Source organism: Oculina patagonica, chromosome 6 (assembly GCF_052425735.1).
Source record: "Oculina patagonica isolate OP01 chromosome 6, crgOcupat, whole genome shotgun sequence".
Taxonomy (NCBI): Eukaryota; Metazoa; Cnidaria; class Anthozoa; order Scleractinia; family Oculinidae; genus Oculina; species Oculina patagonica.
Genome location: NC_135763.1, coordinates 10,161,833 through 10,185,577, shown reverse-complemented (window position 1 = coordinate 10,185,577; position 23,745 = coordinate 10,161,833). Strand labels below are relative to the sequence as shown.

At 39.4% G+C, this 23,745-nt stretch overlaps 1 protein-coding gene across 1 annotated transcript in view; it reads left to right on the top strand.

The window, feature by feature from the left end:
• The first annotated feature begins 1,311 nt into the window (after nucleotides 1-1,311).
• The window catches only part of LOC144656117 (cation-independent mannose-6-phosphate receptor-like), a 45,991-nt gene continuing 23,557 nt past the window's right edge, over nucleotides 1,312-23,745 (top strand). The window contains exons 1-16 of the mRNA XM_078516341.1: nucleotides 1,312-1,547; nucleotides 1,727-2,009; nucleotides 3,337-3,508; nucleotides 4,912-5,201; nucleotides 5,606-5,870; nucleotides 7,066-7,791; nucleotides 9,257-9,420; nucleotides 12,465-12,776; nucleotides 14,015-14,222; nucleotides 14,868-15,001; nucleotides 15,276-15,640; nucleotides 17,144-17,367; nucleotides 18,002-18,291; nucleotides 19,561-19,846; nucleotides 21,010-21,439; nucleotides 22,262-22,406. Of these exons, the coding sequence (XP_078372467.1) occupies nucleotides 1,423-1,547; nucleotides 1,727-2,009; nucleotides 3,337-3,508; nucleotides 4,912-5,201; nucleotides 5,606-5,870; nucleotides 7,066-7,791; nucleotides 9,257-9,420; nucleotides 12,465-12,776; nucleotides 14,015-14,222; nucleotides 14,868-15,001; nucleotides 15,276-15,640; nucleotides 17,144-17,367; nucleotides 18,002-18,291; nucleotides 19,561-19,846; nucleotides 21,010-21,439; nucleotides 22,262-22,406 (4,419 nt within the window). The 5' untranslated portion in view covers nucleotides 1,312-1,422. The remainder of the gene's footprint in view (nucleotides 1,548-1,726; nucleotides 2,010-3,336; nucleotides 3,509-4,911; nucleotides 5,202-5,605; nucleotides 5,871-7,065; nucleotides 7,792-9,256; nucleotides 9,421-12,464; nucleotides 12,777-14,014; nucleotides 14,223-14,867; nucleotides 15,002-15,275; nucleotides 15,641-17,143; nucleotides 17,368-18,001; nucleotides 18,292-19,560; nucleotides 19,847-21,009; nucleotides 21,440-22,261; nucleotides 22,407-23,745) is intronic.

The following is a 23,745-nucleotide window of genomic DNA, read 5'->3' as shown; positions in this document are numbered from 1 at the left end:
ATTGTGAAACATTGAAGGCCTTAGCCAACCGCATTAAGCGAAAGAAATAAAATGAGACAGTGTTGCAACACAGTAGAATTACATTGCCAGCATGCATGCATTGGTGACCTTGACTGACCGTAACGCGTACTACGTCACGATCCATTAACTGCGTTTTACAGTTTATTATTGTAAAACTTTCTTAAAAATGTTAAAACCTTAAAAAGGTAAAAAACGAACGTTTTCACTAAGTCAATCATCAGGGTAATTTGAATAACCGTCCGCACACGCACTCTTTATATGTCAGGTATAGGAAGAGTTTTGAAACATAATAATTAAAAAAACCTGCGTCCTTCCCATCATTCCCCGCGTTTATCCCACGAGGAGCTCAATTATAAGGACTATTTTTGGTGTCAGAGAAGAAAACCAGCATGCGAAATAACAAGTGACCTAGCCTGCGAACTGAGCAGGCTTCGTAACTAATATTATGCGTAGTCTATTTTTGATAGTTTTTTAACTGTAAATAGTAGACTTATCATTTCATGTAAGAGTCACTTGATAAATCAGTTTCTTTTTAACTGCAAAATGTTTAAATAAGTTATTATTATTATTATTATTATTATTATTATTATTATTATTATTATTATTATTATTATTATTATTATTATTATTTGTATTATTATGTCTCACGATTTTTTGGGGGAGGGACGGGGGGTTGTTGTGAAACAACAGGTAGATATAAATTAAGTTTGGAGACAGCCAGCCAGGTTTAGAGGCATCTTTTGTTTTTTAACGCCCCTTTCTTGCGGAAACGATCTCATAGTTTTCTCCCTTAGTGACTGACCATTAGTTTTTTGGAGGGGGGGGGGGGGGGATGAAAAAAATTGAAAAAAATTGTTTGCAGGGCCTGGAAAGACAAAATAAATTGTTTGCAAACACGATATGTATAACAAAATATAGTAAGAATTTATGTAAGTAAGAGTGCATGCAGTGTAGTATAGTCCCTGCTCTCTTTTCTCGCGTCTGAGTTCAACAGGGACTGGACTAAGTGCAGTGTGATTCGCAAGAAAACAAGAGGATCGAAATTTGATTTATATAGGAATGTCTATTTTGTAAACATGTCAAAATATCCCACCCCTACCATCCTCTCCCCCCCCCCCCCCCACCCCACATCCAGTATGAAGAAGACGTTCCGTACTGTAAGATAGGGAAGGGGGTAGGGGTGGGGGGAGTGTACGGATTTTGGCCTATGGGATTCAAAACTCAGTCTTCGAAGGACATAGCAAACCTTCTCCTATTCCCAGTTTCCCGTTGGCCCTGCGCGTCGTTTGGTTGTAGGCGGTGCTTTCCAGACACTGAACAAACACAACTCCGGTGACGGTCACATGAAGATCACTTTCCGAGTGACGTAACCGCAACCTTATTACGCATGACTAATCCAAGATGGCGGACCAAGTGAAACAAGTGTTAGCTTGCTTGTTGTTATTATTTGGGCCTTACGCTTACGCAAAGCCTCCATCAAAATGCACACTGACTGTAGGTAAAGCTAAATACTCCATCACAAATTGGTAAGAAATTTTAATCAAATATCGTGCTAGTGTCGCTAAACCTAGAGGGGTTCGAAACTTCGGAAACTTCCGTGTGGCGCATAGAAAGAAATCTTTATTTTGCATTACTTCTTACGTTTTGGAATTTCCAGAGTCCTATTCTTAACTGATAGATGACTTGTATTAATGAATTTTTTCAGGACGTGGAAGATTGTTGTAGACAAGCTACAGAAGGCATACTACATCAATGTTTGTGGTAAAGTCGACCATCATAATTGCAATGAAAAGTCGGATGACTGGTCCGTTTGTTCGACTACAACGGACGATTTACGTCCGAAGAATATGGGCTCTCAACATCCAAAGCTTTTAAAAAGTGAAGATGGGACAGGCTTCATTATGAATTATACGGGTGGACCATGCCCCGACATGGGGAATAACAAAAATTGGGAAACAAATATTTTCATGAGGTGTGGAAAGGTTTTGGTAAGTATTACGCTTAATAAGCTTAAATAGAATTCTGATTATGGTGTTGATATAGGTAACAATTACTCCATAAGCATGCATTGGATATAAGGTGGTACAAAGCCAACTTGGGGTGTAGCACGGAGTTGGCTATAGCTATCTCATATCCAGCAAGCGCAAGTGGAATAATTGTTTTATTAGACACAACCAAAGAATTGCAGTATTTAAGCTCCCCGGCTGTTCTCGCTGATGTATACATCTACCATATTTGTGGTCAAGAGATACCGGTATCAACACCTCAGAACAAGCGCCAGTCAGAAAGATTGTGAGCACGGTCCGCACGCATGATTTCAAGGAACCTGGATTGTGTTCCATCTTAGAAGGTTGTCTTTGAGAGTTTCCTGGCATTCAAGCGCTTAGAAAGGTGCAAAAAACCTGCCTTGGGAACCTAGCTCTTGGAAAAGTCGTTTTCTCTATTTTCCTTGTTCCCCTTAGTTTTCCCCCTTCCCCCAACTACTGAGAGACTGGAACAGACTATGCATTGTACATTTACAATAATGTGTGTTGCACTTCTGTGGTGGCTTACTGTTTCCTTTGTATGATTTTATTAGTGACCAAGCACAAGGTCCACATTTGAACTTAGTTTTATGGCCTAGATCCCATGAGTGACATGAACATGTTGCTCAGTGGAGGAGCATCTGATTGGAGTGCAGACAACCCTCCAAATTAAGACTATTTCAGTCACCATGGCAACTTAAATTTTGGAGCTGGCGACTAAATTTGAACTGAATTCACCAGCCTGGCAACTAAAATTGAGAAGAATGATTGAAAGTGTGAGCTTAATTTAACGACTTAAATTTTTCATTGGCGACCAAACTTGAGCACTGCGTCGCCAAATGGCTACCAGGAAAAAAATAAACTTGGAGGGTTGGCAGAAGGTTATTTTTAGGTTTGACTCCTGTTTGGAGGTCTTTGGAGAATTTGAAAAAAATTTTTCCCCAAGTAACTTGTGTCACTGACCGATTGATGTTATTTTTGTCATTTCTCTACCAGGCATAACATTATTCCATTTTTCCCATAAACTCTTGAAAGGCTTGTAACCAGCAATGAAGAATGCACACATATACATGATATTTCATAATGTACCTGTAGGCATATTCTATGGGCTTTCTATGAACTCGCAAAGTGACCAGCTCACAACTGGCTCAAGCTCAGTTGGCAGAGCACTCACAACAGTGTCACAGAGGTCTCAGTTCAATGCAGATTTAACCTAACTTATGTTTGATCTGCCTGTGATCTGAGGGAGAGCAGTTCATGTAATTTTTTTCCTGTGATTAATACATTTTAGGGATCACCTCAGTTTGTGGATGTCAGTGTGGGTAGCAGCAAGTGTGTAGCAATCTTTGAGTTTGTAACAAATGAGGCTTGCTCAAAACCCCCTGCAGTTCCTGAGATACCATGCTCATTATATGACAACGACAACAAACTAAGGGATCTGACGCCATTGATCAAGTTGAAAGGTACGATAAAAATCTGGGCTCATTGTTCAAAGGGTAGATAATGCTATCCACCAATAAATCACTATCCAGTGGAAAAGTGTTGACAAAACAAGCAACGCTATCCACTGGATAGCGATTGGATAGCTTTATCCAACCTTTAAACAACCGGGGCCTTGTGTACAAGGGCAGCATTTACAAAATGTATACATGTACTGTTTTGTTGTACTGTTTATACCTGATTGAAAAAGAAGTTGTTCTAAAAAAACACAAACCACAAACAAATTATGCCACCTTTTCAGGATTTGAGACTTACTTTTTTTGCTAACTAGCCTATTGGTTAGTGACAACTTTAATATCACTGCTAAGCCAAAACAGATTTTCTTTAAGCCAGAATGTTCAAGTAAACATGGGATTCAGTGGAGGTACTTTGCCATCTCTACTCCTCTGGCTCTCTTATCATTATCTTTATCGGTTGGAGTATTTTCCATATATGTATATTAGCTCACTCATTTCCCAGAAAGCCACATATTGTTTAGAGTTCGTACATATTTCTCGACAAAGTTTTTTCAGTCAGGTGGATACAACCTGATTGTCCGACTTATTATTCAACAAATGCGCACATTTCCCATACATGTATATGGTCAGAATGTTATTGTTATTCGTCATCCGTACGTAACAGATATCCTGCCATATACATGTATGTAGGTTGCCAAGATTTGTTTGAAGTCTTGCAAAGCACTGTTTAACCACACTCAACTAGTTAGAAAAAAAAACTAACTTGTTAAAGGGGCTATGTCACTGTATTTTAAGTCTTTTTTCTAATTGCTTTTAAATTGAAGAAAACTTCAAAATAATAGTTTTCTAAGAAAGAAAATTCCAAACGGAGAAATAAAGACCTGAAAATAAACAAGGATGGTTTCGACTGACCAAGATTAAGACGGATTATGAGCCACAAACTTGAAAAACTTTGCCAACTTTTTCAAGTTGAGTTGTCTGTGATGTAGCTCCTATAATCTCATCGCCAATAGATGAGCTTGGGGAAGGTGCCTGCGATGGGCACACAGGTATCCATAGCAACTCTGAGAGCGGCAACCACCCACCAGACACTGTCACACTGACCAAGTCAGTGGAAATACTTACCAACCCTATACTTACCAGATCCACCAATGAGAGAGGGAGGGAGTTAGAAACAAACTGCACAACCACACACATCTGGAACACACAATACGTGCAAAACTGGAAAACCCTGTATGTGACATCATGGCGCATGGCCTACTTATTGCCGCTGACCAGCATTGGCTCAACTCTAATGTAGCCTTAATTACATTCAGCCACATTTAAGATAAAGAATTAACTGAGATCAAAAATTAACTGCAACATGAACGATATTTAGTTACCAACACTTTGATTGATTTTGTTTGCAGGTGGTTATGAGGTCTCTTCTGCAATTTCAAATTTTGATTTTCACATCAATGTGTGCAGAGGAATAACTGCCGAGAAGGCTGGCCACACCCAAGGATGTCCTGCAAACAGTTCAATGTGCAGAGTAGACACAAAGCTTCAAGTAACAAAAGACTTGGGAAATATCAATTATGCTAGCAAACTTAGTTACGACACGCAAGATGATGCAATCAGACTTGTGTATAACACAACTGAGAAAGTTGATAACTGTTTACCTCTAACCACAATAACTTTCAAGTGCTCCAAACAAATGGTAAGCAAGCAATAAAATCGTAAACTTCTAAAAATACCCCCCCCCCCCCTCCTGAAAATAAGCCCAACAAATTTCAGACAAAAAATTCTCTGAAAATATGACCTCCCAAATGTAAGCTTGTGGTCTTATATTTAGTTTTCGCTCTTAAGGGGGGGGGGGGGGTGTCCTTCTTAACTACAGATCTAGGGCAGTTACCATACCAAGGAATTGCTAAAGATGGTTTTTTGGCTGGTACAAAAGTAATGTGTTATGATGAATTTTTGGTGGGAAGGACAACTGCATTGAAAAAAGTTATAGAATTGGAGGTAACAAAGCCTTCTTTGTAATCAAATATGGCCATAATTATTGTCATTCGGCCACCACTGGAAGCACAGTTTGAATGAAAGAATTATCTTTTGTTTCAGGGTGTTAAAGGCCCAGTACTGACAGCGGCACGTGACTGTGCATATGAAGTGCTCTGGGAGACGGTCTTTGCTTGTCCACAATCCAGCGTCATGTCCACCAATAGCTGTGTGCTGATCAACGAATTTGTCAACTTTGACTTGACAAAGCTCACTGCTGCCAAACTCACCAACTACAAAGTTTACCAGGATGTTGAAGAGAATCACAAAACAACTCATTATATTTATTACATCAATGTTTGTAAGCCTCTTGGATATCCTTGTGGAGGTTTGTATCTATGAACATTGCATTTTATCAGTACTGTTGCTTGTATCTAAGCATGAACACTTGCCGCCGAACCATGATCTAATTGGGTATTAAACGTGGCATGATACGTCATCAAACTTTGAAGTTTGGCAGAATGTAATGGCAACTTTCTCACCGAAAGTTCAACATATTCCAATTTCAAAATGGTGGAAAGATTGGATGTGAAGACTTCTTCCAAAAATTTTTTTTTTTTTTTTTTTTTTCAAACCCCCCAAAAAAAGAAAAAAGACGAAAAAAAAAGTGAAAAACCAAATTGATTCTGATCTGTGTCAATAGGCATTTGTAGGTTCACTTGAATCTTTTCTGGTGTGAAGTTTTGCCTGTACTGTGTGAGCTTCACTTCAATGTTTGATGATGGATCTTGCCACGTTTAATACCCAATTACATCATGTTTTTGTGGCGAGTGTTCACACTTCGATGCAAGTGACGGTATTAAATGTTCACCAACTCTCTTGCAGTGGCCATATGGTTAGCATGCTGGACTTTGGATCAAGTGGTCCAGGTTCGAGTCCTGGCCGGGGTCATTGTGTTGCGTTCTTGGGCATGACACTTTACTCTCATAGTGCCTCTTCTTCACCCAGGTGTATAAATGGGTACCAGTGAATTAATCCTGGGGGGTAACCCTGTGATGGACTAGAATCCTATCCAGGGGAGAGTAGTAATACTCCCAGTTGCTTAATGCTGAGCACTGAAACCAGGATACGGTAAGCACTGGCAGTATGGGCCACTTACCATTAAAGGGACTATGTCACAGAGATTTCACAGATTTTTGTGCAAAACTTTCTGAAATTAGTGGAAGGCAATACCCCTAAAAAACATCATTTGAACATCCAAAGGAAGATATAACCTTAATTTGCGGATAGAAATCAAGCACGGCTATTAAATTGATTTTTTTTTTTGAAGACCGGCGGAAACAATTTGAAAACGTTTGCCTAATGTTTTCAAATTCAATCTGTTTCCATCCGAGCCATCCGCAGCCAAAGATGCTAGTTAGCAGATTTAGTGCTCTAATATAGCCATTTATTAATAAAAATGGACCATTATTTTTAGGTTTCATGCGACACAAATATATATTTTGGCAGTTCAAAAATCTGGTAAAATCCGTGACATACTGTGTCCCTTTAAATTTAGTCACTGTCTTTTTGTCCACTGACAGGAACTAACTCTACAGCAACAGTCTGCCAGGAAAACCAGGATGGGAAAATGAGACGCTCACTGGGAGATATAACAAGACAAACATTGCGATATGCAGATGGCCAACTGACGCTAACTTATGAACATGGTACACCATGTAGCAATGGGCTCAGGAGAACTACTATTTTCATGTTTATATGTGACTATCATGCTGGCAAGGGACATCCTGTTTTCAACAGTGAGAGCTACTGTTTTTACTATTTTGATTGGAGAACAGAATATGCTTGTCCACCCAGTCGCCGTACTGGGACAGCCTGTCGAGTGGAGGGTCCCTCTGGTTTGCGCTATGATCTCTCAGAGCTTGTACGCATGGACAATGCTTCCAACTGGATTGCTCTTGATGGAGAAAGCAGCAGCTCTGATAAGCAGATTTTCATCAATGTTTGTGGTCAGCTAATGCCTCATCAAGAAACAAACCAGTGTGATAGGGCTTCTGCTATTTGTATGAAAGAAAAGGAAAAGGTAACAAGTCTTGGGAAATATACAGACCCACCGACTCTGAATCAAGACAATTCTATCAAATTGGTGTATACCCAGGGCAGCGAATGCAAGAAGGACAATCAAGGGAAAATTATTACAATAAACTCCACAATTACATTTGTGTGTCAGCCAGGAGATTTGGAAAGTCCTCCTGTTCTGGTGACTCATACACAGGACAACTGCCATTACCAATTCATGTGGAAAACAGGTACGACTTGTACTGTAAATGTAATAAAAATGTAAATGTTGTTTATAGTGCTCATGCACTTACATGTGGCTCCATATCGCTTCAAGATAGCAAGTTTACAGGCATGCCACTGAAACAGAGGAAACAAATATTTGAATGAATATGCCATAGTTAAAAATCCCAGCTAACAGGAGGCAGACCAGTTGGCTATATACATTGTACATGTACAAAGTGTGACCAAGGATTTAAACTTAGTGCGACAGAGAACAAAGCCAGCTAAGTGGCAGGGTTAAGGGTTTAAAGCCTGGAACCTCTGGATTACAACACCAGCGCCCTAAACCACTCGGCCATGCTGCCTCCTGTGTTGTTACTGTTAAAAAAGCTAGTCCACAAGTTTTTAAGAGTGCTGCTTTACAAATCAGTATAGAGACAGTGATGTAACTGATTATTGAAAGTCCTCCTTCTTAATTTCCATAATTATATTATTGCCAAACCCTACTAATTATACAGATAAACTGAAAAAAAATGCAGAAAAACAGGATTACAAGGATGGAAGTGGATTACTACTCATCAAATTTGATTTTGTTTCAAGAGGTCAAGAAATCAAAAGTTTCATTCCGATGAAACCATTTTTGAATCTTAAGTCATATATTTTTTCTTTTTAGTTGATTTTTCTTTGCTTTCACCAATTATTTTTGTTGTTTTTTTTCCTCTCAATCTCAAACTAATAAGCAAGTTCACAGCTTTCTCCCCATGTGATAACATATTTTACATGTATCAGCCGGGACACTGTTCCTTCAAAAGTAACGAGCCCTTGAAAGAATCAACCCTAAGAAATGCAGATATAAAAACGTTTTATAAGAAAAACTTACCTTTACCACAGCCTGCACAAAAATTATTGTCACTTTGATTTACTACCGTTCCACAACTGCCGTAAACATCATGACATAAGTGAGCTGAAAAGGGTGGTTTCTAAGCAAGTTGTGTGTTACTTTATACACAATGTACCTACAGTAGAACCCCGATAACTCAAACTCTGAAGGGAAACGAAAAACAGTAAGGGAGGAGGTTTGAGTTAGCAGGGTTTTCGAGTTATCGGGGTCAATTAAATATTTAATTTGCCAACTTGTTTTCTTTGTTAAATTTTCTGTGAGTAAATTTTATTTTGCCGGTAGTTAAGTCTGTTATACCATAAGTTAACTTTGTTTTCATGTGTTAACTTTGTTTTGGCGTGAATTAATTTTGTTCTGCCATAAGTTAATTTTGTTTTGCCGCCAGATAAATTTGTCTAACTTAGTTGAGTTTGTATTGCTGTGACTTACATGTATTGTTTTCCATGACAGTTGTTGGCTACCACACTGTACAGGTGTTCTTAATATGATTGTAAATAAAGATCTTTTTCACACAAGGCTTTTCTGTCATACATAACATCCAGTTTGCAGGATCTCATAATAAACCTTACTTTTCTTTTATGACTTGTTAACAGCTGCTGCATGTTCCCTGGGTCTAAATACTGGAGATGACTGCAAGGTTGAAGATAAAGATGCTGGTTATGTGTTTGACCTGACTCCTTTGGCTAGACAAATGTGGGACAAAAACGATTTTTACACTGTGCAAAGTTCGTCCTCTCAGTACAAGTTTCAGCTAAAGGTGAGGCATTTTTTAAGAAGAGCCTTGCTTGTGTGGGAGGCGCAGTGGCCTAATGGTTAGCACGCTGGACTCTGGATCCAGTGGTTCAGGTTCAGTCGAGCCCTGGCTGCGGCACTGCGTTTTGTTCCTGGGCAAGACACTGTACTCTCATAGTGTGTCCCTCCACCCAGATGTGTAAATGGGTACTGGCAAAATTAATGCTGGGGGTGTAACCCTGTGATGGATGAGAAGAAATATTCCTGGTTGCTTCATGCTACTGGGTTAAAGGAGAAGTTCACTCCAGAATGGCCATTAATTTTTTTTACGCCAATAAAAAGTTTATGCAAAGATATGTTATGCACCAAAATTTCAGCTTCTAACGAGTGCTTAAACCCTACGAAATCCTTTTCTGAAGTAGCCCAAAACTCGACAACTGAACGCCGCCATCTTTGAGCTGTTAATGTATGCGTGACGTCAAAGAGCTCAGCCTGAAGTTGAGCGGGATATATTTTAATTACTTCAAACTCCTTGTTTCTTTGTAGTGGCTTTTGTTTGTCAAAATGCCTGTTTGTGCAGCTCAATTTGCTTAAAAAGAGCTCCAAGAAATACAAAAAGAGGTATTTCCGTTTTCACTGTCTTTCAATATTTAAAGAACAACTGCTCAAAAGCGGACACAAATATTTGTGTGTTCCGGCGTTAAATCGGGGTCCGATCGAGTTCATTATCGAAGTGCAATTTTCTGCAACTTTTTCAGGTTGATCTATTATTACCTATCCTTCGAGACCCTCGATTTTTCTCGTCGTCCCGTTCGACAATCTGTCTCTGGGTCTCCGAGGATGATCATGTTACCAATGTTGCAGTATTGCATACGGTACGTGCATGTTGCAATCAAGATTTGTGACAAACAGAACATAAACAACCAATAAGTCCATAAACGGCAATGTCGCCAATGTCCTTCGCGGTAATAAACGTCCTCCTCCACTGTTCGCGTCAGTCATGACGACATGAACGCGAACATTGCGGCTGTTTCGTTTTGTTTACAGCATCCATCCTAGTTATTTTACGCCGGACGTTTCCTTGAACATTATAAAAAATTACCAAAGTAGCAGACCGTACCAGTTTGTCGTAACAGTGCTACTGAAAAGAATATATTTACTTGTTTGCTTGACCACAAATAATCGCCGGGACCTCGATCAAACGCCCCCAGGGTTTAGTTAAAAGTTAGCAGTTTTGAGCCGGCGTTTATACGAAGCCGGCGTTTAATCGGGGACCCGCGTTTAATCGAGAAAATACGCCGAAGTCAACAACAACAACAGAGAGTTTCTCTGGTTGATTAAAAATCCTCCCTGAAATAAAGTAAAAAAGTGAAATAACATAATCGTAACATTGGTTGGTATTGCGTCTGCCTTTTTCTTTTTTGTGGGTATTTTCACTCAGGAGACTGTATCTGTGATCTTCTTCGAAGCACTCTTTCGTATAGTTTTCGGAACACACAAATATTTATGTCCGCTTTGCCAGGAAATTAATTTTTCGTTTCTGCCCATTCTTATAATCCATTCGTGAGCATTTTTTCTTTTAGATATTGAAAGACGGTGAAGGGTTTTTTGTATCTCTTGGAGCTCTGTTTGAGAAACATGGAGCTGCACAAACAGGCATTTTGACAAACAAAACAAAACAAGAAGTTTTGAGTATTCAAACTTCAGGCTGAGCTCTTTGACGTCACGCATACATTACTAGCTCCAAGATGGCGGCGTTCAGTTGTCGAATTTTGGGCTACTTTAGAGAAAGATTTCGTAGGGTTTTAGCGCTCGTTGGAAGCTGAAATTTTGGTGAATAACATATTTTTGTATAAACTTTTTATTGGCGTAAAGAAAATAAATGGCCATTCTGGAGTGAACTTCTCCTTTAAGCTCTGGCGGTATGGGCCACTAGGCTCAAATCCCGGGTGGGGAGGGGGGGGTACTTGACCCATGTTTTGGTATAGGGGTGCGCTGGGGGTTGAAACCCTGACCCTGTTTAGGACAATAAAAACTCAAAATACCTACCCCGTGTAGGACAACACCCCCTATTTTAAGACCCTATTTATGACAAAGGACAACATCGACAATCATAAATTTTACACTTTATTGTGATTGCGTCCCGTACACGATGTTCGACGCAATGAAATGCGAACACCGATCCCAGCAAATAAAAATCTGCTTTTCAATGAAGCCAAAGCGAAAACAATGTAAATACTCGATGACAGTCTTGCAGCCATACCTTGTCTAGGACAGGTTCAGGCCCTGTAGGAAATGGGAAATAAATGGGAATTTACAGTAGGATCTTCCACTAGGTGGCTCTTCTTGATCCCACTGATTCCAGATCGAATTGGAATTTGGAAGTGTTGGTTTTTGTGGAGGGAGGAAAAACGGAGAACCCGGAGAAAAACCCTCCGAGCAAGGACGAGAACCAATAACAAACTCAACCCACATATGGTACTGGGTTGGAATCGAACCCGGTCCACATTGGTGGGAAGCGAGCACTCTCACCACTGCGCCATCCCTGCTCCCCCGACAGAGGAGCTTGAAATTATATACCCTGTTCAGGGCCAGAGGAGTCAAAAACCATACCCTATCCAACCTTCTACCTACATTGCTTGTGCACTGTCAAGTTTCAAATTATTATGTCTAAACCAATCAAGTGTACAGTCACATACCATCCATATCAACTCTGCAATGTTCAGGGATGGTATGGTGGAATTCTGATTTCTTGACCCTCCTAGCTAGGGAAACCAAAATATTGGCTTAAGATATTTTAAGTTTAAGAAATTGCAGGGAAAATAGCACAAGTTAAAGAAGATCTTGTGGAAAATCCTCTTTTTTCATGAAACGTTTAATGCCTATTTCATGTTCTGTGAAAGGTTGGTTTTATTTTCTGTGAAACATAATCCATTCCCCCTTTTACCACCCTCTTTGCATTATTGTTTTTACTTGGCTGTGTACTGCGTTCATCTAGTATCTTACTGTTACATGACATGATTGTATATTTTTTTACTGACATCACTGTCTATTTTGCTGTAATCGCAGGTTTGTGGAGGAAGCAACAACACAGCCTGCGTTGGTTCAAATATCCCCTCCTGCCAAGTTAAAAAGGATAACCCCAAACAAAACTGGACACTTGGCCTACCAAACAGCAAGTTGTACTACTATGATGGAATGTTAAATTTAACATATGTCAATGGAACAAAATGTCACAATGGCATTTCTCGCACCACTCACATAACGTTCCTCTGTAATTCTACGGCAGTTAATAATGGAATAGGAGTGCCAGAGTATGAGAAGGAGAATCACTGTGTTTACAACTTCAGGTGGTATACAAAGTATGCCTGTCCTGCAAAGGTCAGTAAAGCAATACAAAGCTGTACTCTTGCAGGGTGCTCAAAGGCTCTTATGCAAGAAATCTTGGGTTCCCTGGAGCTCTTAAAAGCTTTCATGAAAGCAAAGTTATAATATAAAGTGAAATGGCAACTTGGATAAAGTGAAAGTAAATAAAGAAGCGTTCTCAAGTTGAATACGTTGGGGAAACTCGAAAAATCTTTTTTCGGAGTATTTAACTTTAGAACGCTTCTTCATTTACTTTCAAACTTATACTAGTCGCCCAAAGACGAATGTAAGTCGCCTGTGGCACCTGGGCTCTGCTAGAGCACAGCTCTGCTGTAGTGTAATTGCTGTAATTCTGCCGGTCCTCTAGTGTAGCACTTGCTTTTTTAGGAGGGGGGCCTTGTTCCTGTTGTTTGCCCTATTTTGCTCACAAAGGGTAGCAAGCCATTTATGTCAAATCTTGCAAGAATTGCTACATGACCCCAATAAAGTAAGAAGTAGCTCAGAGCAGGATTTGACATCTCTGCCAGTTATAGAGCTGTTGGGCTAGTAAAACTGTGTGTTTTATAGCCTGTGGGCAAATTAAATATTTGAGGTTCTCAAATGTCTTACGCCATTCTTACAAATAACAGACAAACCTGTATTTAATGGTCACAACTATGGAGTTACAAACTATAGTACTGTAGCATTCCGGTTATAAGCCCTGGGCTTATACAACTTCGTAAGGGGTTTTGGGTGGGCTTATAAGCGGAGGGGCTTATATCCGGGAGGGCTTATAAGCGAAATGAAAAAAACGTTTCGAAACAAGCCAAGGGAGTGTTGATGGAAATACGTTTTTAAGTTAGAAATGCATAATAAAGCAACATTTAGCCCTATTCAGTACTGTCACCTGGTAGAGGGGGGCTTATATCTGGGGGACTTTTAATCGGATGTATTTTTTTGTTTCCAGGATGATGGGCCTATAACCGGGGGGGCTTATAAGCGGGGGGCTTATAACCGGAATTTTACGGTTTACGTACATGTAACTCCTTAAAAAAGGTTGACAGTTTACTGTGCTTTTTAATTACATGGGGATTGCACACTGTGAAGTTCAAAACCCAACTAACGATTGCATTTTTGCTGCCGTCCATCATAATTGTGGGAACAGCCAAAGAACCTTGAAAAACCGAAAGAAACAAAATGGACAGTGCCACTTAAAACAGGTTTGACTGTAGTGTTGTAGCAGCTAAGACTTTATTCTTGGTATCGTTTTACAGATCACTGAATGTATAGCAAGGTCAGATACTCGTCAGTATGACTTGACAAGTTTGGTGAAGACAAAAGACAACTGGCAAGCTCAAAGTGACGGTGGCATGTATTACATTAATGTTTGTCGCTCACTGAATCTTGGACCTTCTGTAACAGGCTGTAGTGGAACAGCTGCTGTCTGCTTAAAGAAAGATAATGGCAAGACCTTTAACTTAGGTAGGTGACTGTCGCACCTGTTACTCTGATTATTTTGGCAGATTCCCTGTGACAGTTTACCAGTGCCAGGAATTAAGGGAGTAAAGTGTGTCTTGCCCAAGAACACTGTCCCCATCCAGCACTTGAATCTTAACCTGTTGATTCACAATGTGCAGTTCCAGAAAATATCCATGCCCATCCCATGAAGGTCATCGGAAATTCTGAGGGGGTGGGGGTCTAAAGGGCCTTCAATGCAGGCCATTTAAGCGAGCGAATACATTTTGATCAGGCGAGTGCCATATTCGATTTGTACTTGGGAGAGGACTGGGGAGAGGAGAAAATGGGTTCTAGGTGGTAGGAGCTTCCAAACCTCTCTCTGCCATCATCTAACATGGTGGCTAATCTACTCTATCGCGAGCTAATACTCTCACATGCCCACAGAAAAAGCCTGTACTGCAGGCTATCAACAGCTCGTATTTTAATTCTCAGATCATTCTGTTTACATGCAAATGTTAAACCATGATAAAGAAAAAAAGATTTAATCATCCCTTCCGCACAGTGTTCATTTGAGGATTTACAGGATTTATTTTGGGCATCTAAATAAGTTACAGGAAGACGTTTAGCATATCCTCTACATGAAATCGTTTTTGTTCTTATTTCTGTTAGGTGCTGTAGCCAATGCACCAAGATTTGAAGGCAAGAACATTGTCATAACGTACACTAATGGAGACAAATGTCCAGATGATAAAGACAAGCATTATGAGACAAAAATAACTTTCATTTGCAAGACAGGATTAACGGTGAGTTTTCCTTACACATAATTTACAGTATATTATGGTAATAATGTATGTGTTATGTTACCATTTTCCTTCCAACTTGATTATCATGGGAGCGAGTCACGAGTGATTTTGGTTTTAGTTCTGATTGGCTGAGAAAGTGGCGCGAGATTTTTAAGCCAATCACTAAGCGTAGCAATGCAAAACCAAAGCAAACGCAATTAACTTTCGACACTCAAGTGAAAACCGCTCTAAGATAGCTTTGACTGTATAACTATATATCTTCGTCTCTCCACAGAGCTCTTCTCCTAAGTTTGTTGAAACTGTTGGCTGCACATTTAAGTTTGAGTGGGAGACAGCAGCTGCTTGTGCGATAAAAAATGTTGTGGGTAAGAACTGTCAGGTTAAGGATCCTAAGTCCGACACCACATTTAACCTGCTTCCCCTGTACAAGAGAAAAAATCCTATGTACAGTAGTGATTTAACTGATAACAAAGAACAAGGAAAGCTTGAGCTTAACATCTGTGGACCAGTAACTGCATGTGGACAAGGAAGGGATGACGTTGGGGCCTGTCTGACTACCAATGATGGAAAAAAGATTGCCCTTGGAAAGGCGAACAAAGAGCTGGAATACAAGGGTGAAATTGTCACTCTTGTTTACAGGTGAGATGTTAAATTTGAATTGGTTCCATGTGCAGTATGAAAATAATTTTGGGTATTTTGAAGATGGCAGATAACTTATACAGTCAACTCTCATTAAAGCGGACACACTTTGGGCGTCGTTTAGAGTCCCTTATAGCGAGAGTCCGTTATAGTGGAAGTCATTTACAGTCAAACCTCTTTCGCGGGGGATCTGGATTTTGTCCGTAAAAGCGAGTGTCTGCAATAGCAGGGTGTCCGCAAGGCGAGAGTTGACTGTATCCAGGTTCACTAGTCTTCCAAAATAGTGGCCATGCCAAATTTCCAACCCTGCTGGTCATTGAATAATTAACAATTATCCTGCGAAATCGCGCGAATATCGCCTGATACTTAGCCGATGAGGCCGTAGGCCGAGTTGGCTAAAATCAGACGATATTCCGCAAGATTGAGCAGGATAATTGTTTTATTATTCAACAAATTGTTAACGAAACACATTTTTCAGATAGAAAAACTGTAATATTATTATGCCGCGCTTTACAAGATTTCGGACGAATCTTCGCAACCTACGTATATCGCAGGATATATGTTATGTACGGATGACAGATAACGTTAACATTTTGACCATATATGGGCAGCGCGCGCATGTGTTGAATAATAATAAGCAATTATTGGATGAGGTTGAGCATGATATCGTGAATTATCAAAACCTCGTGTCTGTGTTATCTGCCACAGCCTACGGCTTCGGCAGATAACACAGACACGAGGTTTTGATAATTCACGATATCATGCGAAAACCGAATTCAATAATTGTTTTATTATACGTTTTCAAACAATTTGCCATCACTTTTTCTAGCGCCGGCGTAAAACTTCGTCAGAACATTGGCCAAAGCGGTTTTATAACTCGCAGGAATTTCACACATTATGGCAGGTTCTTCTCCCTCAAATAATCATTCAGAATTTTTACACTTGTTTTTGTTGTTCTCTTGGTGTTTTTAGAATCTTTATTCTCGATCAAAACTTTCAATTCCTCTTCGGAAACGGAGGCGAATCCCTTAGCCATATTTTCAAAAGTTTGACAGCACTACACGGACGAGGGGATTGGAAACTAGGCGGACTTTGAACTCGACATGATAACCCAATATCTGCAGCAGATATTGGGTTATCATGTCGAGTTCACATGCTACTGTATATTGACTGAATGCTCTCGACCAATCACATGTTTCAAAGTAATTCTAATGTATAATAATGTCAAATATCCCCTTCTCCCTCCAACTTAATCATAACAGCGATGCAGTTGAAACCAGATAACTTTTCACCTCCTGCTAACTTGAACCTTTTTCGATTCCCTGCAGGATATTTTCTTACTCATTGTAATTTCACCCTCAACAACTGAACCCTGGATAACTCGAGCCTTTTTCGATTCTCTTGAACGTTCAAGTTGTCAAGATTTAACTGTAGATGCCTAACAGCCATACATGTACATGTAGATCACTTTTAAATCTTTTTATTTCAAATACAAACTTTTAGAGAAGGAGACAATTATGAAGAAACTGGGCAGCAAAGAGAGGTTCATATCAAGTTCTACTGCAATCCAAAGACACCATTTGGAACACCAACCTTTACTGGGCAAGAAGGAAATAAGTACTTCTTTGACTTTCAAACTTCATTGGTTTGTTCTGCCTCATCTGTTCAGTGCGCAGTGTCAGGAAATGGCAAATTCTATGACTTAACTCCAATGGGACTTACTAATAGTAAGCTAAAATTTATGGCTGCTATGTAATGTATTTATAAGAAATGGCCAGTGTTTTGGAAGGGATTGCAAGAGGTGCTAAAAGCCAATTTAGTGAAAAGCGTCTCTACAGTGGCTTATAGGAGCTTAGTCACGGACAACTCATCTTGAAAAAAACTGGCAATTTTTCTCAAGTTTGTCAGTCGTAATCCGTCTTAATCTTTGTCAGACGAAACCATCCTTTGTTTTTGGGTTTTGATTACTCCTTTGTTGTTTTCCCACATTACACAACTATTATTTTGAGGTTTCCTTCAATTTGGAAGTAATCAGAAAAATAACTTAAAATAGCGTGACAATGCTTCTTTAAAGAACTGTGTCACGATATTTAGTCATTTTTTAACGTCAAATAATTACTTCCAAGGAAAGGTCAAACTAATTAGTAATAGTTTCTTTAAGGTAGAAAACAACTTAATAATCAATAATAAATTGAATGTAAACAAGAATAGTTATGAATGAGGAAGGTTAAGATGGACACCGCAATAGCGGGGTGTCCACATGGCGAGAGTTGACTGTAGAGATCATAAAACAGAGGGAAGAAATGCTAAATAAATAACAAATTTGATTTCAACTTTAATGCATGTGCACATCTTTTCAAGGTAACTGGGAAGCAGTTGATACCAGAACACAGGACAAACACCTTCATTACTTCATCAACATCTGCCGCGCTGTGAATCCCACCCCAGAACTCATGAAATGCCCAGGGGGAGCCATTGGCGCTTGTCAGATTGATCACAGTTCTAATAAAGGATTCAATCTGGGCTATGTGCAGAGTAATCCACAGGTCGCAGCCAATGGAGAGCTGTCGTTGCAGTATTCTGGAGGAAGTGAATGTCATCACCAGTTCAACAGGAGCATTAGAATCGTTTTCTCGTGCTCAAAGATAATGGTAAGGTCTGGGATAACAAGGTGCAAAACTACGCTTTCAAGAACTCGATTAATACGGACACCAAAGGGACATACTAAAGTGAATGTTTTATCTGGGTTTTCCATATAAATAATCGATATTTAACAGGGTGACCCCTCAGTCGCAGGACTGGTATAACGGGGGCCCTGTGTAAAAAACAAATAAGTAAGAGAGTATGTATAAAATATCTATCTATCTCTCAGATCCGCAAATGCTAAAAGTAAGTAGAAGTACTAGTGTTAATAAGTAATACAAAGTCAAAAACCTAAGAATCAAAGCCGACCCTAAGAATCACAGACATATTTTTTTTTTTCAATGACTAAAGCATACTAGGCCATTTCCAAGTCACCCATTGCCTCCATTTCAAAACGAGATAAACATGCAAAACCATCCTAAGAAAATGAATTTCACCTACTGGTCCATTTTCATGCGAATCAAACTCAGTCATATTAATGCTTTCGCACGTAGACTCGTTTTGAAAGGACAAACAGAGGCAAAGTGTAACTCGGGAATGGCCTGTTAAGCAACAGAATGATGTGTAATGTCTTAACTGTGACTTTAGCTCAATCGGAAAAAAATATTACAATCAGTTCAACTAGTCAAATATCTCGCACTAAACTTAGTTTTCTCTTTCGTTGTTAAAATAAATCAGTGTAGAAAGCTTTCATTTTTTTATCAGGGTACAATTAGCACGTAACTGTGCGGGTTAATGTAAGAGAAAACATACGAGCAACTGACCGGCGGTGCCCGTGGCTTGGGGTTCCAAAGAAGTGAAAGTAAGATGCCATGAAAATTCTCCCTATAATAAGGAACAACGGAAATAATTACAACCCCTATGTAGTGAATAATAAAGATGGTAAATTTTAAGCTCGGTAATAAATAATGAAGAAATTGTTCAACATGACACGAGCGTGGGACAAAGAAAAAATCTGAGTCCCCGACGGGAATCGAACCCATGGCCTCCCAGATACCGATTGGGGGCTCTAACCAACTGAGCTACGAGAGACTCGTTGAGAGCTGGACCATTTACTAGGTTGATATGTTACACGCGTCCTGCATACTGCTAGGATCAGCAATGTCGAAATTCATCAAATTTGTAGTAAATAATAAAGATGGTAAATTTTAAATTCTTTGATGCACGGACCAGCCCTCAGCAAATCATTCTGTTGTACCTGGAACTTAGAAGCGAAGGCCATGTGTTATTATAATAAACCAACCTATAGGTAAAGGTCTTTGTTGCCATGATTGTAGGGCTCTCCAATCTTCCTGGCTGAATCTCCAGAGTGTGAGTACCTGTTTTCATGGCAGACGCCCAGCGCTTGTCCACTGAAAGTAGAACACGGTACAAACTGCACAGTGGAAGACACGCAGTATGGCTTCATGTTTAACTTGTCTCAGCTGTATAACAAAGACAAAGATTATAATGTTAGCGTCAGAGGGGCACCTGGTGTAAGGATCATTCTAAATGTCTGCAACAAGCTAGTGAGCACCCCAAAGGGATGCAGCACTGGGAAAAATGTGGGAGCATGCATTTTAGGTGAGTTACAGTTTGCACGGAACTAATAATATTAAAAATGATGATGATGATGATGATGATGATGATGATGATGATGATGATATGATGATGATGATGATGATGATGAAAAGAGTTTCAGAAGACGTGTTCCAACTCTAAAAGCATTTACAACCTATGCCATTTGCCTCCCTTCCTCTGTCCCTACCTTCTTTCTTTCCCTCCATTCATACGGCCTCTTTCTTCCATACTAACTTCCATTTATCCTTCCATCCCTCCTTTCTTTCTCTTTTCCTTTTTGTCCTATTTCTTTTGATCACCCCTTTATTTTCTTGCTGTACTCCCTCAGTTCGTACATTCTATAGTATGATGTAGAACGTCACCTTACAAAGAAATAATAATTAATGCTACACCCCAGTGTTTGTATAACTAACGAGAGCAACTGTAATTCAATAATAATTAACAAACTAAAAAAGGTTTACAATTTTAAGCATAACAGAGGTTCTTCTTCACTCTTGCATAAATAGCTTGCAGCATGAAATGCCTTGAAGTTACAATCTGCAATCGTGCTATTCTACAACATCCATTTCCCTTAATTATTACAGTTAGAAAAAAAATCCTTCGATTTAAGAAACGTCATCTAATTAACAATAAGACTACGAGCCCGAGTTTTCTATGAGTAAATAGCAACGAGGCTCAGCGAGTTGACTATCGCTCAAGAAAACGAGGGCGAGTAGTCTAATTGTTTTAGTAGAGAACTCTAAAGGATTGCAGTCCAAAACCTAAAATTTTCTGCACTTTGAAGACAAAAAGAAAGAAAATTTACGCTTAAAGAGCTACGCGCGTGCGCGACTGTTTTCTATCGACATCTAAAACGCGCGCACTAGAAGTGTGCTGAAGTCTTGTGATATTATTAACATGTTCCATTTTGCCGTGGGTCTGTTCGTTTGTCACGGCGTCATGTGGTTGCATCGTGACCCACTCGCCTTCGGCTCGTGGGCCACTTCTTTTGTTCTCCACATTTTGCGTCATCTGTGATCTTCTGCAGCGCACGGATGGATCTATTTGTTAAATAGAAAAGAGGGAGAACCAATCAGATTCGCGGATTTCCAATAGAACACAGCTGAGTTTCTACTAATTTACATTATAGTTACATTTTGTAATTTTAAATGTTTGTTTACCTACAGATGCAAAGTCTGTGTCAGTTGTTCCAGATAACCGCCTCACGTACTTCAATGGTCGGATAAACATGACTTACGGAAAGTCCCCATCTGTTAACTTCATCTTTGAATGCAACCAGGGCACCACAGGGCGAGACACAGGTCCAACGTGCGAGAAGAAAAAGGACAAATCGTATGAGTGCCACTGGCAGACGGCATATGCTTGCAGACCTATGATCAGTGTACAGTGCAGCATTAGGAATGAGGATGGCAGTGTGGATGAACAGTATGATTTCTCACTGTTGTCTAAAAGTGACAGAAACTGGCGTGCACGAATCACGGGCCCAAATATGGAAGGTGTGGCTTATTTTATAAATGTTTGCCGAACTGTGATACTACCTAAGAGAAGACCTGCACGAAGATGTCCCCCAACTGCAGGTGTTTGCATGGTGAAGGGGTGAGTACTTAACGATTATTCCACTTGCGCTTGTTGGATATGAGATGATAGATAGCCAACCATCTCATATCCAACAAGCGCAAGGGGAACTAATTGTTTTATTTAAATGACGCAACTAAAGAATTGCAATATGAGCTTCCCAGCTGTTTTCGTTGACGCATATTGGCTACTATATTTGTGGTCAATGGTATATAAGCTCATATACTATTGTCCTGTTAACCAATTAAAACACGGCAAATTGCAATATGTACCATTGCTAAGTTTTTAAAGTAAAAACAAACATGCTTACTGTAGTGATTCGATATAACAGTAATCCTAAACAGTAATCGCCCCCTTTCTAATATGCCCCACCCCTTTCCTTTAGTGTCGTTTGTTGCTCGATCCTAAGTCTAACGTGGAAAACGTTAGGCCACTGTGTCTACCACCTATCAAGGTCCATTAATTTATCCAACAAACTTTCACGACGCCAATATATGCTCAAAAGTCATCGTTATCTGTAATCCGTACATAACAGCTATCCTGCGACATACGTACGTAGCTCATTAGCCAAGACTCGTCCGAGTTTTTGCCCAGAAGTCCTCAACAACAGCTTTGCTATACTGTAAAAATTTTTGCTAGCTCGTTAAAATTTGTTTGGATTATCTAATAAAGCAATTATTGGAATAAAGTAATAAAATAACTGTCTGGCTCAATCTTGCGGAGCATCGTCTGATTTTAGCCAACTCCGCCTAAAGCCTCGTCGGCTAAGTATCAGGGCTTTATTTCGTAACTATTTACAATTGTTTCCCAACACATATATATTTTCTTCTTCTCTTCTGTCAGAGGGAAATATTATAATCTTGGAACTATAAAGCATGGACCCAAAAAAGAAAATAACAATATCTACTTGACTTACGAGGATGGCGGTGACTGTGGCAATGGAAAGAATTATTCTACTCGTATACAAATGGAATGTGGAAGCACTGAGGTAAGAAAAGTATTTTAAAGTTGTGGGGTAACTACCACTTGGAAGTAGCGGTAGAATTTAACAGTTGTTAGAAAATCAAGAAATGAAGTGGTCACCCGCTGTATTAAAGTTTACTTTATTTAGTTTTGCCAAATACTCGCTATGAATCCTAAAGTTTAGCAAAGAAATTACTTCTATGTATCTAAATGACAAAACCATAGCTTAAATCAGTAACCAGATATTTAGTAACACACCGAGTGCGATAAAATTTAAAGTACGGATGGCCAACAGAGATAAAGTTTGAAAACTGATTCCGATATGGGCCATTTTTCAAAAACCCATACCGGCGGAATCCGTTTCAAACTTCGTCATTTCTGGCCATCCGTACCTTCTAATTGTATTTACTGTTCGATCGAAATGTCCCTTTCACTGTTTTGGGAGGTTATGTTTTATATTTCACTAAATCATAGAAGTCATTTTCTTATGCCATAATTTAGCTAAAATTCATACACGGGTCCTTTAACAAGATTTCAGAAAATCAAGAGATGAAGTGGTGACCTACATGTACAAAATGTATACCTTGGCTTGGTATTAAAGCGCTTGTGTCATGGCTGAGTTGAGTCGATTCAAATTTTTATGAAGATTTGCAAAATACTTGCTACGAAACGTAATATTAGCGAAGAAATTACTTCTGTGGATCTAAATGGCAATAACCATTGCTTCATAACAAACAAAATTAATATGTCTACCGGGTGTAATAGCTAAAAGTTACGACAAACGAGAATAACTTCGAAAACTGTTCAGTCTACCAGTTTTTTTTTAAAAAAAAACATATCGCAATCTTCTTCAATGTCGGGTATCCATAGCTTATTTTGTATTTGCTATGTTATAGAGCTATTCCTTTGCTGTTTTAAGTGGCTATTTTAATATTTCACTTAATTTGGTGGCCATTTTCGTATGTCTAAATTTGGCTTAAATTCATGACACAGTTCTATCAATACAATCGAACCATTTAGATCCATAGAAGTAATTTCTTCGCTAACACGTATTTGACATAATAAAATAGTCTTACGCAGCCGTGATTCAGTTCCTCTATTTTTTATTTACAGTCAACTCTCTTTTAACGCAAACCTTTATAAGCGTTAAAAAACATAACGTCCATTAAAGGGATCGAATCGACAATGATGACACCACCGTCTTTGTACGTGACAGAGAATCGGTCCACGAGCTTCTTGATTTTCTCAACGAATTTAGTGCGCACTCTGGGCTAGAAATAAACACAACTAAAACTGAGGCGATGTGGCTAGGACAATGGAAAAATAACCAGGACACTCCCTTTGGTTTCAGGTGGCCAAAAGAG